Source organism: Apteryx mantelli, chromosome 8 (genome assembly GCF_036417845.1).
Source record: "Apteryx mantelli isolate bAptMan1 chromosome 8, bAptMan1.hap1, whole genome shotgun sequence".
In the NCBI taxonomy this organism is placed as follows: Eukaryota; Metazoa; Chordata; class Aves; order Apterygiformes; family Apterygidae; genus Apteryx; species Apteryx mantelli.
In genome coordinates, this window is record NC_089985.1 from 16,687,413 (window position 1) to 16,707,490 (window position 20,078).

Sequence of the window (20,078 nt, forward strand, 5' to 3'; positions counted from 1 at the left end):
TTTCAGAGTGATTTGCTAAGGATTATAGATCAATACATTTACTGTCCCTCCACCCAGTGCCCAAGGAAGGCTCTGTCAGCTTCTTCATACAAGCAAGGAGCCCCACAAGGAACCGCTGATCTGCCCCCAGGCTAGATTGCTCTCTACACATTGTGGCCCAGTGCTGGCACAAGTGATTAAACAAGCCCCCCCAAAAGATCATTTCAGTTCAAAACTGTGGGTAACAGTGACCTTTGGCCAGAAAAACACATGGCTGAGCTCAAGACCTGCATTTATGAGGCTACATTGTGCTTGCCACTCAATCCTAGGATATATTTTTCTCATGTAGCCTGCCTGAGATGTAGAAATTGTTTGTCAAATTTTCTGACATTGGGGAGAAAAGAAGTAGAAAAAAACAATTACACAAGTACTGGTCTGTTGACATTTAAAATGAGACAATGATGAGCATAAAAAAATGATAAAAAAAATCCTGGGCCAGCAACCCAAAGGACCAAAGACAAATCACAATATAGGATGCAACTAATTAGGCTGAAATGCCAACAATGTTCTGTATATCGTTCAAAGTATCCACAGTGTCAGACTGCTACTGTGACCCCCAGTTCAAATATGCCAAGGGGAAATGTAGAAAAGGACTGAATCAGTTAAGTTAAATACAAATATTTTAAAATGACATTTTAATTTCTACCTCGCCATTTTAACATTTTCAAAATCGTTAAATAAGCATGTCGCCTATTCTCAGAGCAGGCCAAATGTCAGATGTTTGTATGTATTATTCAGCTGAACATTTTAAGTACATAATCCTTCTCATTGCTAAACAGGTGGTATTATATTATCAGGTTATTTTTTTAAAAGGAACGGTGACTAGAAAACTGCTGATTCTATAAAATAAGTTAAATTATTGAATCTGGAGCCAGTGATAGCACAGAACTGAACAAGGTTTGCAGGGAGGACAGGGAGAGCACTTAGCCACAATTTTCTGCTGTGATCTCTGACTTTTAAAATCTGTTTCAAAGCATATGGACCCTGAGTCTCAGAAGCCAACTGCAACAATTTAAATTAAGCCACCAACGCTGAACTGCTCTCTAAAAAAGGATTCTTAAGACAAGTATGTCAAAGCTAAGACAAGTGGACTCGTTCCTTGTACTCCCCTCAGCGCTTGCAGTTCTGTAGCAGACTTCCTTCTGGCATTGCAGATCGAGTCCACAATATCACCCCTGCATTACCCAAGGTGTCCTAGTTCTCCAAAGAGTCTTCATCTCTACTCCTTTTCTGTGCCAACACCTATTCTCAGAATGACCTCCACTGGATCACTTCTGCTCTGGTACACCAAACACATGCCTGAAAATTTCATCTGAAAAGGCTCAGGATACTGAGCCCTGTCAGCCTCATATTCTCCTCCTCAGCTGGTTAAGAGCCTGGGAAGAATCCAACACATCTCTCTGATCTTGCAGCTGTATCATATTACTCAGTGTTGCCTACATAAGACTTTTTTTTTTTTTTTTGGTATAACCTAATGTGTAAACTTAAAACAATATACTCTTAATCACAGATGAGTATGAACACACAGAAACATTCCTCTTCATCATTTAGAAAGTATCTTAAATCAAATGAAGTGATTTTATACCAGGACAAAAGTATTCACCTGGGAAAGTGTATTAGTCGAGTTATTCATAGAACCATACACACCTGAAAAATAAACTTCCATAGGCTAGTAAGTCTTCTATTTAGGCATCTAAGCTCTACATGGCAGTATACATCTTTATTATGCCTCATCCATGACACAATACTTTGCAGAACTTCACATTTAAAACCAGTAATGGAGCTGAAAGGCAACGGTTTGCAACTAAGTTTAATACATTTGTTGTAGCCCACATTTTACCTTTGTTTTTTGGTGTTGCTTGTTGTGGGTTTTTGTCGTTGTTTTGTTCTCAATGTTTCAGTGACAATTATTTGAAGGAAGAAATAGGCCTGATAAAGAAAATTGTGAGCAGTATGCTGTCAGAAATCTAGCCCTTCCACTTTCAGGAGAAATGTGAAATATGCAGCAACAAAAAGAAATGATATATGGCCCATAGCATATTCCACATGTAGTTCCCAAACTTTGCTTTTAGAACTAGTACTTGTTTATGTTTCATGCAGAATTTGTAACAGGATTGACAACCTCTGGGGTTTTAAAGCTTAAGAAAGAAGCTGCTAGCATTTTTTCTGACTGATGAAAATCTGCACATTGATTCTACTTTGCTTTATCTGAATAACAGCAAACCCACGTCATAACTTCAGGCATTGCTTAGGTTTTTGTTGTTGTTATCACTCGTCACATCAAATAAAAATCTAAACCCATGATTTTGATGAAGTTACTTTTTCTTTCGTGAACATGAGGTTAACACACAGTGAGTTTGGGGAAGAAAATGAAGTGCTTTGTCTATCATTCAGGTATGACTGCAACTTCTACTGCATAAAAGTATCGTGCAAAAGCAATATGCTCACCTGCTTTTGAAACACAAATAATACAGAAGCCACTAACAAACTGAAGCATTTATGACTTCTCCTGAACCAGCCCCAAACATGACAGTACTTTGCGATGCATTTTTCCCCCAAATGCCACAATTCTCAATAATGCACCAGCTTTGATACTCAAGGTATACCATATGACTTTTAAACCACAGCCTTCTGAAATGATTCACTTTTCACAGACACTTGGCATAGTTTTTATTGACAGGAATAGAGTCCTGCTATACCATCTGTTTAAACTTTGCCAACTTAATTTAGACTAACTTGTCTCATTACCTGCTCTTTTTTGATCCTGTCCTACGTTCAGGTTTGAAAGAACTTACTGAACTGAAACAGTCTTAGAAACCAAGCTGCAATTGCTTTGTCAATATACTGAGGTAACAAACTACGGAAAGCGGGCAAACTTAGCCTGAAAGATGACAACTTGATTTATTGTCTTCATACTTGCTCACTCATTCTGCATTGAAAAATTAAAGATTTTTACATTTTAGTAATGACCTCTGTTGGCTCATAATCTGGACGTCTGATGAGAAGTTCATTGTCACAACCATCTATTTTAAGAGCTGAATGAATATGTGGGCACATCTACTGGCAAAACGAAGAAATGACTGCGAGATGTGCTATGCTTAACCTAGCTGTAAAGATCCCTGTGCTATCAGTCTTCATAGCTTTTGTCACTCTGCTAGCTAGAGTAAGCTAGGACAAGTCTAATAGCATGTGTTTAAATCACACCCTTATTGTTTTGTATGGACATACTTTATAATTTTTTTTGTGAGTTATGGATTGAATATAACAACACTGAAATGACAGCCTCTGTGGTTTGTTTGTATATTATATCAAAGTGCTTTTAATTTAGAAAAGCGAGTAAAGATCAGATTATATTGAGTAGCCATTTAGCGTAAAAAAAACTAACTGTAAATTACAGTTATACACTTGTGTTAAGTGACAAAGGAAAGCTAAGCCATATCTGCTAACCTATTCACGATATGTTATTCTGTGATGTGTTAACTAGTGTGACCAAGCAAAGAATGAACCCATAGCTGACACTGTTCCTGATCACCACCAAAACCAAGAGGTGCTTTCTGCTCAGTCTCTGCACTTCAGCACGAGAAGGGGAGGAGGTGATGGCAGGCAGCACCCCACCTTCCTTGTGAGTGACGGGTGCTCTCTCCAGCGCTGTGCAGCTGAACAGTGCCACGGGGGACTGGAGGCGCACGAATCATGGTGCTGGAGGAGTGAGGAAGGAAGATCGGGTGATGTCAAGGTCAGGTGTGCATACCCCAGACTGAAAAGAGGAGGTCCCCACGACACTCGGCGGCATATAGAGCCTGGCCCTTCAGTCAGATCAGCTTAGCAGATACTACAGGAGGTTGGGGTCTCTTCCCTCACTAGCAGTATCCTCAAGCCTTTCGCCTTAAGTGCACAATTTCCTCTTTTAACACCTCCACTCCTCCCATCTATAAAATGAGATAATACACTTACTTTCATTGTAAGAGCTTAAAGACCAACAGATCAAAAAAGCTGTTTAAGAAATAGGTATTATTGGCTAAGATTTTTAAAAGAAGTGGAAGTACCATTGGAATTACAAGGGATACCATCGCTGAACTTCTGTACTGTATAAACAGCAATTAAAATTTAAATATTCTCTATATTAAAAAAACTGAAATGATCATTCTATGGCTAAAAACTTCCAATATAATACAGTATCATCATATTATTTTAAACTATATGCCTGATGGATAAATATAAAAAATGCAAATCAGATGAATCCATCAAACAGGAATTGCACCACCAGAAGAATTTTGATATTGCGAAGTTTTATTTTATAATACAGTATTGGGCACTTTATGGTAACGTGGAGTTCACCAAAAACTTTTACTGACACCACAAACTTGGAAGGAGAAAAAAAAACAAACAAAAACCACAGCTCATTTACTACACATACACAGTGCACTGCTGATAGTAGTCTAAGATCTGAATTATAATTCTCGAGATGACTTTAAACAGTAGTCCAGAGGGTGCAAGAACATGGAGTAAATGCATAAATTTGATTTTTGTTTTATTAAATGTCAGTGACTAACTAAATTTATAAATCTGTTAGGACAGTGTTAATTTTTTTTTTAATCTCCAGAATTATTATAATGAGCAATAAAAACTCAAAATGTCCTGTATTTTATGCCTTTCCTATAAGTATTAAAGGAATCACTATTGGCTCTCAACAAAGACACTAATAAAGACGGTTTTCAAAGGTCACTAATAAGAAGTTCGGAAAAAATTTAGAAATTTTGGGATATGCAATTTATCTTTGCTTGATGTTGAGGCATTTTTCATAATCTCTGACACAGATTTAAAAAAAAACAAACAAACCAAATTGTCAGTTTGCTATACATATAAGCATTTTAAACTTCTCTTCCTCCTCAAAAAACATGAAGAACAGATGCGATGTGATTATTTGCAAGTTGCACCAAGACTAGCTGTTCCACAGTGCTTTATTGCCTCATTCAAGTAATTCAATTTAAAGTAGTTCTCAAGGGAAAACTGAAGATTAAAACAAAATGTACATCAATATACAAAGAAATTAATTTACAAAAAAATTAAAAGAATACTGGCAACATCAGTTGACCTTTTAAGTAATGACTTAAAATAATTAGGGATGTCACAAACTAAATTCTTAAAATACATGGTCATCACCATGAACTGTTACCTCATTGGGGGTACTGAAAAGCAATGCTTAACTCCTTATAGATCTTTTTATCAATGATACACTAATGATCAAATGATAAACTAAATATCATAAATTCTAATATTTAACCTATACTTCAATTTAAGTGGGATACAGTTTCTACTATTAATTTTAACTACTTGTATTGGCTTAGGCCATATTATTTTAACAGAATGTGACAACCATAATCATTTCTAATCATTGGAAATATACATTTGCCTCATTAGAATATATTGTTCATGTTTTTATCATACAACCATATTTCAATGCTACATGTAATTTTACACATTTCTGAAAAATACCATTTCAAGGATCTCCTTGAAAAGCAGATGCACACATTTGTAACTACTAAATTACTTTGAAACAAGGAGAAATATTGCACAAAATTCACTGTAGATTTGAAAGTCAACACGTTCCCCCCCGCCCCATCAAAGTAGCTCCCTTACTTTTAACAGAAAGTCAATTCACACAGAATCATAACAAACGCCCACTTACTTGAATTCAACTTATTTTTCAGATGCTAATACTGCTACTGGACTTTAATCATAAATGTTGTTAGTATTGACCAAGCAATAGGTACAAATGAATTTCTTTTTGAGTACCCTTTACTGCAATAAACCTTGGGGTAACTTTCAACTGTGTTACCTGCTTCATACTCCAGTCCAGCAGAAAACAGCGATGGCCCTGTCAGCTACATGGATGGTGGATGGCCCTCTAGACTAAGCTGGCTGTGGACTCTTCAGTCAACTCTGTTTAGAAGTTTAGCAGCTTCCTGGAAAGACCCATCGAGTATTTCTGATTGGTCACCAACTAAAGTTGCAAAACAGGCATTACATAGAGCAGATCAGGGAAAGTTTTATATGTTAAAAACACGCTATCTCTTTTTCATTCCTTTATTTTCAAACACCCTGAAGATCATGAATGGCTTATGCCCTTGGGATGAAGACAAGGACACAGTCTAATCAGCCTACAGCCCATAAACAGCACCTGACAAAAATATAAACACCTAATAGCAGCAAAGAGGAGGTTCCTGGAGACAATACAAATCTCACCCCCATACATTCTGTCTTTGCTGGTGCATTTCTACATTCACCGTCCAAAGATTTACCCTGACGCCTTGAGAACTGACAGCCTGACCACTCTGAGCTTTGCAGTAAAGAAGCTGCTTGCCTCAGACATCATTTTTATTATCCATGTTTGTTTAGCTTGAAATTCCAGACAGTTGGGAGAAAGCTGGCTGGAGTCTCACAGCACCCAGAGTAGCGTCTGGCACCAAGACACAATATACCATCTCCCTTAGAAATAAAGACTGTCCTTGGCATCCCCCTATATAGTCTGTTACGGGGCTCCTTTCTGCTGGACAGGGTACTACAGTCAGTATTACACAGAGGGTGCATTTGCAAAAGGGTCTTTGTGCTGGTGCTTTGCTTATTGCATGAAATGTTTTTTTCAATTGATTACATGCATAGAGAAAAGATTTTAGATGCTCACAGCAATTCCATTTGACAGCTGCCTCAGTGAAAGATTGTTCTGCAGAACTGAGTATGATTGACTGTAGGTGGAAAAATAGAAGCTGTTTAAAAAAATTGGTGTAACTTTTCTTTTGCCTAAAATTTATGTAGTTTTCAAGAACACAAGGTTGTAACAAGCTCATTCAAAAACCTGAAGACATCTAAACCAGATTTTTGAGATCTAAAACATTTCTCTTAATATGTTAGGTGGGATTTTCAAAAGCACCCAGCATGTCTAAACTCCCGCTGAAGTCTGTGTTAAAATGCCTGAGAGGGGACTTCAGCTAGTGCTGAGAATTTCTGATGACCCCACCCTTAGCCAAACAGCAGCAGTATCACTGAAATGCTAAACAACAATGAAGGTTTGAGTCAAAAAGTTATATGAGAACTTCTACAACTACATTTTTCCTTTGGAACAACTCTATTTTTAGGAGTTACATGACCCCCAAATATGTGGGAAGGAAGAAGAAACCACTGCCCTCTCTACAGACGGCCCTCTGCATGCACAGAGGGTGGCTAGCGATCACCGTTGCACCCACAGTGCTGTCCATCCCTGAATACCTGCACCGTTTTTCCACAGTGTAGCACAGGCAGATGGATGGGAAGGCTTTGACTGGGACAACATATCATCCGTTCCATCAGTCCCACAGGGGATTTGCTGTAAAGGCAGTATTACTACAACTGAGCTAGAATAATAAACAGGACCCTGAACACTGGATTTCCTCAAAGTTATCATCGCTCCTGTGGACTCCCAGGCTCTTCTTCAATACCCTGCTGGAACAATCCAGAAATCCCTTTCTCCTTCTCTTGTCCTTATTTTTTTCGCCCCAAACCAGATGAGCAATATGGCTCATTTCAAGCAAGTATCTATGAGAAATGAACTGGAAGATCTTACCTTCAAGTCCCAGTTTGACTCCTTAGGTCAGAAATTTGTTCCTAGGTATAAGTAACAGATTACAAAACTTAATCAAATAACCTGGTATCTTCCCTTAAATGGGAAGATTTTTGAGACCCTCGTTTGTCTGAAAAAAACAGATGCCTCTGAAGGAGACTACAGGAGCTTTCTGACTGAGCAGAATTCAGTTCTCACCAGTAGGTGGTGATGAAATGTTGATGGTTTTCAAAGACATTAGAAGAACTTCCACAAATAAAACCCATACAGGTATAAAACTCAAAAAAGTACTGGATCTGCACAATATATCTTACTATAGGACCCAATGTGGTAATAAAAATATTGTATATGTAGCCAATAGACAGTCTTACACCATCATGAGGACAGAGCAGAACAGTGTTGAACCGGTAATATCAGTTTGGACTTTTATCTATTTGGTAACTTGTTATGCTGTTTAAATAAGGCACAAATATTAGCCTTTTTAAAAGATCACTGTTAGTAAGTGGAAAAGACTCTGTAATATTAGACTTAAAAATGTACCTACTGTTAAATTCAACACAGATATAAGATGGAGTTATTTCTGAACATATACAAGGTTCAAAACCAAAAAAGACTTACTATTTAATGACTGTAAACACTCTATGAGCTGTACAAATAATGAAAGAACATGGCATAAGCACAGGAACTAATATATTGATGGCAACTGAACTAGAAAAATCATTCTAAATTGAATATTACCTTCCATCTTTGAACTTAGCTGCCTACTTCTTTTCAGCCTGCATTTTCATTTAATGAAATAGTGAATTATTATAGTGGTGCATCAATTTTGAAAGATTCTATTATCAAACTTTCAATTTTATGTTTCTTAAAATAATTATAAGGCTATTAGCAGCCTTATACATATAAGGCTTCCATATTTTTTTCCAAAAAGGTGAGAATGGGACAATTTATGTGACAATGGGAGTTCATTACCCAACTCTCAGGTAAAGCCAGTAGGATTTGTTTCACCAGATCAGCATTTTTGAAAACCATTCTCTGGTAGCATTCCTGAACCAGGAAGCATTCTTGGACTTGCGTTTGATAGATTCGGAAGTAATCATGGCCATAATTTCTGAAATTTTTCCTTTTTTCCCCCTTAAGACATTAATACTGTTAATTATCTTTAATATATAAAGACAACAAAATATTATCTTAGATGGAACTGTGGACAGAGACTCTGCATCAGATGTAGAGGGAAAGAAAGGTGAATCTTGAAATTCCAGTCAGCAAAATGCAAGTACATGAATGAGAATGAATACGAAGTGCTAGGAGTACACAGGCCTTTGCATTCTCTCTCTTAAACAGTTAGCAGCACTACATTTGGGTCTTGTTTAGTACCAGCAAAGAAGAAGAATACCCCCTTCTGAGTCATTAATATCACCTTTCAAAAAGCATCCTTGAGGTTGCCCTGGGACTTTCTCATCTTAATAGCACCCTAACTACCCTGTCTGACCCACTCGATAAGGTCACAGCTAAGATTTTAAATAATTTTATGGTATTTTTTTATTTTAATAGAGCAAAATAGTTTGCCAACTAACATTTTTATGATAATAAAAATTCCAGCTTACATACTGTGTTGATATGTACGACAGGAAATCATAAGACAGACAAACAGATAGCTCTTTGGAGTACAGACCTTTAGACATAAAACTTCTAACTTAGGAATACTGAGATTCTGCAACAACACAGACTGCAGAAGTCCTCAGGAATGTTCAGTCTCTCACCAGACACAGACATTTCTGTAAGATTTGCACTTTTACAACATTAGTCCTTTCTTGCACTTATTCTGGAGGCCCATCCTCATCAATGATAAGCACTGGCCCTTCCCTCTTCTCCCCAGACAGACCACATTTTGGAACACATAGCTGAAACTTTTGCCTTTACAAACCCAAGGTCCTACACCACTGCATAGTGAACGTCTTTGGTAGACCATCAGATATCACCTCTGTAGAGAGATGGATCCATTCACTTGCATCAACAGCCTTGTAATAAAGCAGCCAAAGAAAAACCTTTGAAACTGTCTTAGCTAAAAGGAAAATTTGTTCATAAATCCAAATGTGGCAACTGATATTAAACTTCTCTACAAACTAGTATCTAGATATTCAAGCACAATCTGCTCTAACTCCTGACCTCACTACCTTGCTCACTCAGGCCTGCACTGAGGATAAGACTAACCATTCAGAGCAAAAAAGGGAAAGAAAGAAAAACGGTTTCTGGCATCAGTTAAGAAGAGTAGGAGAGCATTCTTCTCAGGCACAGTTCTTTTTATATCCTTGTGTTACTTTTGCCAGCTGCATCACAAATATCCTTCAAAGTTGACAAGCATACTCTAGCAAAGCTTGCTTCACACCTTTCCTAACCTGAGCTATTTTGAAGGAAGGAATGTATGGAAAGGTGGAGTGGAGGAGAATGAAAAGGGGGAAAAATAAGAAAAGGAAAGAGGTGTTTCTTACTGCAGCAGGAAACTATGTTTTTAGACTCTAAGTATTCTTCAGGAATGCTGCCTGAAGGAGATAAATGCTCATTCTAAATACAATCTACATCAAGTCCATGCAATTTCCTTCACTGAATTTGGAAAGAGATTTTTGAATGCTCAACTTGGCTAAAATGAGAGTTGGATATATGCAGCCTCAAGCTGAACTCACTCTTTTGGTTTTCTAGTGTTACAAGTAATTTTCAGTCATGACTTTTTAATAATTTAACTAAATATGACTCCTAAGTTATAGTAATTCAACCTACCTTTAAAAAGTTTGCTACTAAAAATCAAAAGAATACTGTTCAGAAGAGGCACAAATCAGTTTTCAAACACTGTTATTAAACTGTAGAAAATAAAAAGTAGAAAAAAAAAATCTATCAATTCCACTTACATTTTCCTTTCTGAAAATTTTTAGATGAAAGAGTCTACCTAGGGAAACTGGATAGTATGTTCTTTAAAGTGTCTTAGTTGTAAACAGAAGTTAACAAACTTCACATTATAATTCAGCACTTCATGTACTTTACAGAAGAGAAAAGCATGCACTACCTTTCCGAAGTCTGGAAGACAGGGCCACAGTTTCAGTTTGCAGTAAATTCCAAGGTATATTCACAAGCAATTCTTTAATCTAAAAAAGCATCCTTTTTTTCCCTTTGCTGAAACAAGTTCTTGCTATGGAAAATCATTATTGCTGTTTTGCACATTTGCATTCATCCTCTAAGATAATTAAACCTTTTCTCAAAAGATTAAGGCAATTACTCATTACAAATATTAACATTTGTACACTTCAGACAAATCTAGATTGTTCGGTTCAATTCATGCTTAATAGGATTAATACAGTACCTTCAAGAACCTGGTTATCTTTTAGATGATACTTTTCCTGCTGCTCAGAGGAAGTAAATGCTAGTAAGCACCATACACTGCTGTATTTTTAACACACAGACTAACTAGTACCTGATTTAAGAGTGCATTCGTATATTTAGTTCCATCTGGCGGACCTAACTACAGCTAACAAATGAAGTGGGTAAACACAGAAGCTGATGTCTCAATGGCAGAAAATGCATACTCAACTGAAGAGAATTACTCTTATAATTGAAGATCTCTTATTCCTTTTTCATCTTTTGGTTTTCATGTTTATGGAGTTATATGGAGTCCTGAGTAGTCTCCCTTCAACTTCAGATGGGAGTCAAGTTTCTCTTCTCATAGTTTTCTTATGTTTTATTTCCACTGCTACTGCTGGATAAATTATCTTTTGAAATATTTAAACCATAGTGAAAAGCAGAAGTCAGTTTACATAATGACACCACTTCTTGAAGAAGCCCACCCTCTTCTGAAGTTTCATTTCCTTCTTTCCCATCTTTTTCCCAAGGGACCAGAATGGATGGATGTTGAGCAAGACTTGCTGGGAGCTGATCTTCTAAGGTATTGCTTAGTGTTGCATTCTGCTTTGCATACTTACAGGAAGAGTACCCTGCTTGGAAACCTTCTAGAGAAGCAAACTGGGCACTTGATCGTACTGGAGATGGGGATGTTATACAACCGTGAGGGATGTTTATCTTGTCAGTAATAAAGGTTTGGTCACTACTTTCTTCCTCCATCTTTGAGAGAGATTCTCTATGGCCACTAGAAGAAACTTGCTTCCTTGGTGATGGAGGAAGCTGTTTCCCATGGAGGACACTGTCATCCTGACCGAGATTCCAGTCTGCCTGGTCATTACTGCTGCAGAGCAGGGTAAGGTTGCTCTCACTAGGTGCATTTGACTTGTTCTGAAACAAAAAGCATGCGTTTACAGTTTAAGTCACAGTAAGCATCTCTGCACTAGCATTTTGGAAACAAATGCTGTAACAGATCTTTGGTTCATAAATCATAGATCCCTTTTAGGGTTCATTGCTACAAAACAGCAATCCCAGAAACAACATAAGAACAAGCTCTTTGATACTTCCTTTCCACAACACTTTGTCTTTTATCCTAAGGATCATCTTTTGGACAAATAAAGGAACTATGTCTCCCCATCTGTTCTGTCTTTGGCCAAGCAGCTTTGAGAGCAAACAAATACAGTTTGGGGGTTTGTATCATAAAATGAGAAGGAACTTGACTAAAAGTAATACCAGATGGTATTTCGTCTTTGATTATACCAACTTTCAACATTAAATCTTTTAGCCAAACAAACAAAAATTGGCATTTTATTAATGTGACCCCTGTGTGACACTCCTCGTATCAAAATTTTGTAAGTATTTTAAACGTTAGCATCAGAATTTGCTGTTCTAGTGACAAACCTTCTACTATAGGAACTCCTTCAACAAAAGCAAATATGGAACAGCTGACTTGAGCTGGAACTCAAAAACACTAACATTTTCTGGTTAACATCACAGCAATAATTTGGTGAGGGTTTTAAAGCTGCAGACAAGAGCTCTGGCCCACAAAGTAATCTGCTTATATTATGGGTCCTGTGCAATGCTACCTAAGGAAGGATCAAGGAGCCCTCTTAGCAAGGCCACTTGCAGGATAGCTTTGGAATATTATTCCAACAGTGTTTCAATTGCAATTATCCCATAGATCCCATAGCTTAATGAAGTTGGAAACGTCACCATATCAGTATGCCTAGTTTAACAATGCAAGGTGAAAAGGGAAACAAAGAGCTTCTCAAGTGTATAACAAAGACTAAAATCTTAAATTATTAAATTACAGCTCTAAATGTGGTTACAGCTTATAAGGAAAAAACGTTGTTCCAAGATGACTTGGTAAGCTGGAAAAAGGCATAACCAATCTCTTGGCTGGTGAAAATCCATCATGCAGCTGTTGGCATGTGCGCGCTATGTTTTGTAGCAGAAAGAAGGCATGCTAACAATTCTACAGAATATTCTGCAGTGCCTGGGCCACATGTTCAGTTTCCACAAGTAGAGGATTCCACTACAAATGGACTGGGGTTGTTTATCAAATGAAAGCAGAAGACTAACCGTGGTCTTGTAATCAATATCATCCATTGATCTAAAGAAATCCAGGCTCTTTGCTCCTGAGAGCTTTCCTTGATCTGAACTATGTGTGCTCAGCGTGTCCAAAATTTCCCCGAGCAAGTCCATTTCTCCTTGGTGCTGAGAAGTTACTCCAGTTTCACCAGAATCATCACTGTCATAAAAGTAAGCAGAAGCTTCCTCACTGTCTTCTGATGATAACCTGAAAACAAAAACTTTTCCATCAGCTAGGAACATAAGAACATTTTATTACAGCCACTTCCGAAAGTAAATAGGAGAATTCACTCCAAGACTTTTGAAAACAAACATGACTTTACCCAGCTCTTCCCTTTTACTCAATAATTTTACCTAAAGGTAGATGTACAATACCTAGGCAGATGCAGTTACCATTAGTTGGTTTTCCTGTCTCTTGGCTCTCCCCCAATCGCTATAATTGTTATTTCCAGTCACTCTTAATAGGATTTTCCAAATTTCCCCACCAAAATGTCCAATATTGCAAATTTGGTTCCTCTTTTTCCTTGTCTACACCTAATTTCTAGGTCAATGTTGTACACCTCTCCAGCTGATCTGGCCACATATTTTATTCTAGCAGCAAGACACACATACTGTGACTCTTCCTCTGTCACATGATCTGATTTACCCCAGCATTTCCTATCTGCAAGGAGGATAAGTGTTTTTGCCTCTTGCCATTTTCTGTTTCATTCATTGCAATATCCTTACCTCTGACCCCCACCACTGCAGTCCTTCCCTACTTACGCCTGTTCAGAATACTACTACAAAGGCTGTTTCCACAGCTCACAGTTTTGATATCTCCTTTTTCTCTTTGAATTCTTCACTAGTTCCATTTTCTCTGCTGCATCACTCTTAAGCTGCTTGTCTTGGCTTTAAAGGTCCTTCACTGCTTATAGTCATTTATTCATCATCAAATATCATCTCCTGTCTTCAATCAGGGAACACTGGCAGCCTCAACTTCTTAAGATTTTCCTTTAATTCACACACAGAAAGACCTTGATATAGAACTCAGAAGGCCACTGTTCTCTTTCAAACCCTTCAGAAAACTTTCCATTGCCATAACCACCACAGAAGACTTTAAGAATGGATGTGCTGAAGTGACTGCCCACAATACTGATGAATATTACTTCACTGCTTCTTTGTGTATGTAGTCTTTCTTTTTATCCCGAGTCTGTGAAGATTGAGGATCATGTCAAGCTCTCCTATACACTATAAATACTGAAAATAAATAATAATTAAATAATAATCTTTCCCTCTTTTAAAAAGAGATTTAATCCTAGACTACTTAACAACTCCTAGATCAAGAATCAAACTAGCAGCCTGGACAAGAGAAGAGTGTGTCACATGAACTCCACTTTGCTGAATAATACTAGATACCCTCTCTCTCACACATACACGTATATTTAGAGAGATTTCTTACTTGCTTGTTCTGTCCATTTCATCATCATCTTCATCCAATGCAAAATCATGGTTACTGAGATGCTGGTTGAAACGTGTCTGCAGGATAGAAAACCAACATTGTAATTTTTGTTTATTTTTACTATTTCATCATTATTCACTAGCTGACCCTTTATTCACTTAAAATTTCTGAGCACTTGATGAGGACTACTACATACTGATCAAGTCTTTTAAAGATTTTTATAAGAGGACCTGAAGTCCTCAAGCACTGCCAATAAAAGAGCAAAACTATTTTTCTTAGTGGCCTATAAAGTGCCTTATTATTTACGCAAAGCCTTGATTAGCACAAGCAAAAGCATGGCCATTGGAGGTAAAGCATCAATCAAGTCTACTAGCTACTCTTTCTTACAATCGCAAGTACATTAGACAAAGTACTGTGGCTTACTATATTCTGAAATATTTTCCAAGTTCTGAAGTCAATGTGGTCTACTCAGCGTGAAGAAAAATGGATTTTTGGAGGAGCAAATACAGAACAAGTCAGGAGTCGCTTTACATAGCTATATTTATGCAAAGGTGTTAAACAGAAGTGGAGAGTAAATAGTGTGCCAGCTCGAAAACTGTGCACTAAGAATGCCTTTGTGCAGCATAATTTACTGTAAATCTACAGTTACCTCACAGCTTGTGTACGCTCATAGCATCCCATGGGGAGCTAGTGTAGAGTAGTTGGTATGCTGTAAATTCACACGCTACCATACTGAGTACTTGCTAGCCTGTTTTATCACACTCTTATTTAGCACTCAGAACCAGGCTGAGGATTTTTACTGTACTTGAAAAAAGGTCTCTATCTCAAGCAGAATATTCAAGTCAGACATTTTAGTTACTTGTACTTCACAAAAGAAAGACTGCCTCAAATTTTGTGCATCTCTAATACTTGTTCTGTGTTTAAAACACAAAAATTAACTATGCAGGCAATCAATCCACAGAAGAGATTTTGAACCTTGGAAAACTGGCCACAATTTAAAGACATATGGATGGAATTTGTGCAAAGAAAAAACAGTGTTAGTTAAAGAAAATCATACGCTAGTATAAAGAAGTGCTACTGCCCATATTTCATTATGCAGTTCACCAAATGCCTAAGCCTACAGCACGGCCCTGATGGTGAGGAAATATGGCCTTAATCTCAGACCACAAGGAGCTTCGAAATCTTCTATTATAAGGATTTCAATATGTCACCTATTACAGATGTTGTCAGTGTTCTACATGTACTCGGACACTATCTGTAATTTTTTTTCCCCATTATTGTCAGGAACATCTCAATGTACACTCTTTATAGACTGACACATTTTTTCTTGTTCAACAAGAGAGGTTTTAATTAACACAGCAAGTTTTGATAACACTTTTTCTATAGTTCTTTGTGCACTGCTTTATCACCAGGTGAAAACATGTGGCTCTTAATGTCTAAAAGCAAGTAACAGCTGATAAAAACAAGAGAATTAGTATAGTATTGAAAACTAGGAAAGAACACAAACTAAGATTCACACTGAAACAAAAGAAAAATGATGGAACACAAAACACAGAGAATCAAAGACAAATGGATTGTTGATATTTATAATGTATTTTAGAGATAAACATGTTTTAGAACATGCTCTCCATTGACTTTTCCTTAGCTCAAACTGCAAAAACAGAATTCAGATGTAATATCACGGAGATGGGACCAATTTAAGAAGTACTGTTCAGTGAATATAAAAATGGGAATGCTTAAGGAATATTCCAGTTAAATCAAGTAAAACAATTTTGAATAAATAAGTCATCATAAGATATGACTTATTTGACATGTAATAAAGTAGTATTTTACAATTATTTACTACCATTTTATAATTAGTTACTACCAAGCAAAAAAGAGTAACTTTCAACCTTTGAACAGAAATGGCTGGACTATGATTATTTTATTGCAGAGAAGCAATACCATTAATAAAACATTTAGAAATGTCTAATGGAATCAAGCATCAAAAATGCAGCACTAAAATCCCAGATGAACGTAACACTAAAAAACATAAAACCATAACATTATAAGAACAGAAAACAACATTAACAACATTAAACAGACTGATCTCAAAGATACTGACCCAATTATCAGAAGACACCTAATGAATGCAATCCAGACATATTAAATATTACATAAACTGGCAAGAAGAAATTAAAGTACTAAAAGCTGGCTCATTGGCCATGGCGGTGGTTGCATCTCTAACACCAAGGTAATCATCTGATTCTCAGTTCACACCATGCTGAGTAAAAGCATTTTAGCTATTCCTTTCATTGGCTGCCTTCTGTTAAATTTGTTCTGTAAATTCAGACTTCCTCCCAGTTTTGAGAGTTCTTTGAATCATTCCCATCATTACGGTAATCAATCACATCACAGCATGCAACTAAAGGGAAGGTAAACCACTCTGATTTAATTGATATTGCTAGTCAGTTATCTTAATTACCAATTATTGCCACAATGACAGTCACTGTTTTCAGTTTAAAAGTTGCTGTTTTAAGTATTTATCTTCACTGAGGCAATTAAAATATTTTATTTCTAAAACACCGAGAATTCACTACCTCCTCAAGGAAATTCTGACTGACACATGATGCACATGGCATTCATTTAAATTAAAGCCCTAATCCTGGAACTGACTCTTGGACAGCAAAACCCTGTGCCTCTGCTTCATTTGCTTAGAATTTCCATTTGACTTAGGTGTTGCCACCACAAATAGTTCTACTGATAGGATGACAAGATTTTGAGGGAGGGAAGTTTCTTTAAAAGTTGAGAGATTTCAGAAGAACAAAAACAAAACTACAGACAGTTGTTTATCTGCAGATGTATTAATTCTGTCAGCAGAGTAAAATCCCACAAGATAACACTCACTGGTTTGTCAAAATAATAAATGAGGTTTCAAAGAGCATAGATGTCAAGTTAAAAAAGAAAGGTTGCATCTTTGAGAAATAGAAACCGAATAAAACTGATTAGAATTGGCAAACACCACAGGCATAACAGTTACCCGTATCTTTGCTCCTCTGAGCATCTACTGACAGTGTTATGTAAGTGCATTAGTGAAAACAGGAATAACATCATATAAAGGAGCGTAACTGAACATATGCCTATAAACAACAAAAACCCATATCCTCTAGTCCCTGATGGTCAGACTCTCTCTTTGAAAAAGTAACTTTTGTTACCGATTTAAATGTTTAGGGGTAAAAAATCTTAAAGGGAGATTTTCAAGAACTAAACTAAATAAAATAGGATTTACATATGAAGAAAAAAAGGGAAAGGGGAAGGAAAGGAAAATATCTGGCTGTAAATAATGATGTTCTCTAGAGTTTACAGCTCTGTGAGCTAGCCACTGAGACAACAAGCAACACATGTTTTTGAATAGATGACTTTCCTCTAGGAGCTGTAATAAAAATAACTGCAAGGGAGAGGTATGTCCAGACTGCTTTGCAAAAAAAGACAAAGAAAGAACGAAACTCTTAATAAATTCCAAAAGGAGAACCATAAATCTTTTTCAATGCTCCACTAGGCGAAGTGACATAGTATGTGCACCTGCAAATGCTGTCAAAGTCATTTAAGAAGTCCTTCCATTACTGACGTACCCTGCTGTTTGCAGTTATTTAAGCTTTTAATTTCTGTCTTTTTTGCATTTTGAAGTGTGCAACCTTTTTTTATACCATTTTATGAAAAAAGGACAGGACAGACTTCTGTTTCCTTCCTGATCAGCATTCTAATAACAACCAGACCATTTAAGTTTATTACCCCAAGAAAAGATATTGTAACACTCCTTTCTTGCTGCACCAGAACTTTATAAAGTCTTAATAGACTGCTGTCATGCTTGTTTCTATAAAATAAAGCAACAAACTTCTTAAAACTACTCAGTTGTTTTGTTTCTTCCAACTAGTTCTGCTTACATAAAAAAATTCTAGTATTTCATATACCTACTTTACCTAAACATAAACACAGAGCCAACTTCAGGCATTTCATGTTTTTCTCATCTTCCTTAGTGCAAAGGCACCCCCACCAGAAGAGCCCCTCTCTCAACTTGCTCCGAATACACAGAAGGTGACAGCCCGTGACAAGCCCGCGCTCTGCACCAGCCGTGCTGCTGACCCCCCACGCCTGCACGGGACATGCCGAGGAGGGACGGCAGGACCAGCAGGGGGAAGCCTTTGGCACCCCGGTTCCTCCAGGTACCATCACGCCCCGGAACCGTCATTCATCACTTCTGGAGGTACCATACAACTGCAACTGATAAGCTCAAAAGAGCAATTTGGTTGCTGTTGCATCTCCCCTTTTCCACTGGTGGCAGGCAAACTGCCTTTAGTTCTGAATGCGTTATTTTAATAATAAAATTGTGGCAACTGACTAATCATATCTGTTGTCTTTGTTTCCTACCCTGCTTCAAAATCTCATTCACCAGCAAAAGCAGATGACAACAGTAGAGATATGGGTAGAACCAAATGAAACAAGAATAGTTAACAGTTCTCTTCTGCTTGTTGGTAGCCTAATAAATGAACTACCCTGGCATAAAAATCTCAAAAAAGTAGACGAAACACATGAATGCTAAAGGATTTAAATGCAAGAGAGTTCCATTCTTGATTGGGCATGAAAGTCAATCTTTGAAATGTCTGCTTTTTATTTAATACTAGACCTTTCAGAGGCATAACTTTCTGGAATGAGTGCTTATTGATCAGTACTAAGGCAGGAAGTTTAATAAGGCTGCTGCCATTAATTGTCCTTGAAGCGAGAAACAAATAATCTTTTGATAAATGGCAGCACATATATAATTTCAGATTTACCAGGTACTCAATACATCAACACATATAGAGTTTTAATAAAGGAAAAGTATCTAGTATGGTTTAAATCTATGAATTACTGTTTCCTTTTTCTTAACATTTAAAGATTATTCATTCAGTAAGAGAAAGCAAAATAAAGAAAATCCCACTATTATTTATGCTTTAGGATTTTATTTTACCTATCCTCCCCTACAGCAGCAGTCACAGACATAATTATGGCTTCACCTCCAGCAGGGAGGCAAAAGATCTCTCAATCAAACTTACTAGTTAAACACAACCCATTGCTTCCTTTTCAGTTAAAGACTGTGAACTAAAGCAATGGATAATGAGATCACAGGAAAAGTACTTCACATTACACTCCACAAGAGGCGAGACTGATGTGGGAAGAGAGATATAAATAGAGATAAATAAAAATAAAATTAAATTAAAATAGAGATAAAACAGAATTACAGTTAATAAACTTTCTCCTCTTCAATGCCTCTCTTTTTCTGGAATGTCATACAAACAACCACAAGCTTAATTAAAAGTATTGCTTGGAATACCAATTAGCTATACGGAGACCAAATAAGGATAGATGCAAGAGTAATTCTGGGTGAATTTCCATAGAAAGTAGTCCCTTTAAAAATTTAATTGGGTGCTTTTACTCACAGAAAGTAACATAAAGTAACAACGCCTCACAAAGAGTGTTTTGGTATCTGAAAAGCTGCTCTGGATACAA

General features: G+C 37.0%; 1 protein-coding gene across 2 annotated transcripts in view; it reads right to left on the bottom strand.

Moving 5' to 3' along the window:
* Nucleotides 1–4,317: 4,317 nt before the first annotated feature.
* Nucleotides 4,318–20,078, bottom strand: part of DENND1B (DENN domain containing 1B) — a 179,664-nt gene continuing 163,903 nt past the window's right edge. For both annotated transcript variants that reach the window (XM_067300776.1, XM_067300775.1), the window contains 4 exons: nucleotides 14,553–14,629; nucleotides 13,106–13,322; nucleotides 10,698–11,914; nucleotides 4,318–6,043 (listed from right to left, as the gene is read on the bottom strand). In XM_067300776.1, coding sequence (XP_067156877.1) covers nucleotides 11,360–11,914; nucleotides 13,106–13,322; nucleotides 14,553–14,629 — 849 coding nt within the window. In that variant the 3' untranslated portion in view covers nucleotides 4,318–6,043; nucleotides 10,698–11,359. The remainder of the gene's footprint in view (nucleotides 6,044–10,697; nucleotides 11,915–13,105; nucleotides 13,323–14,552; nucleotides 14,630–20,078) is intronic.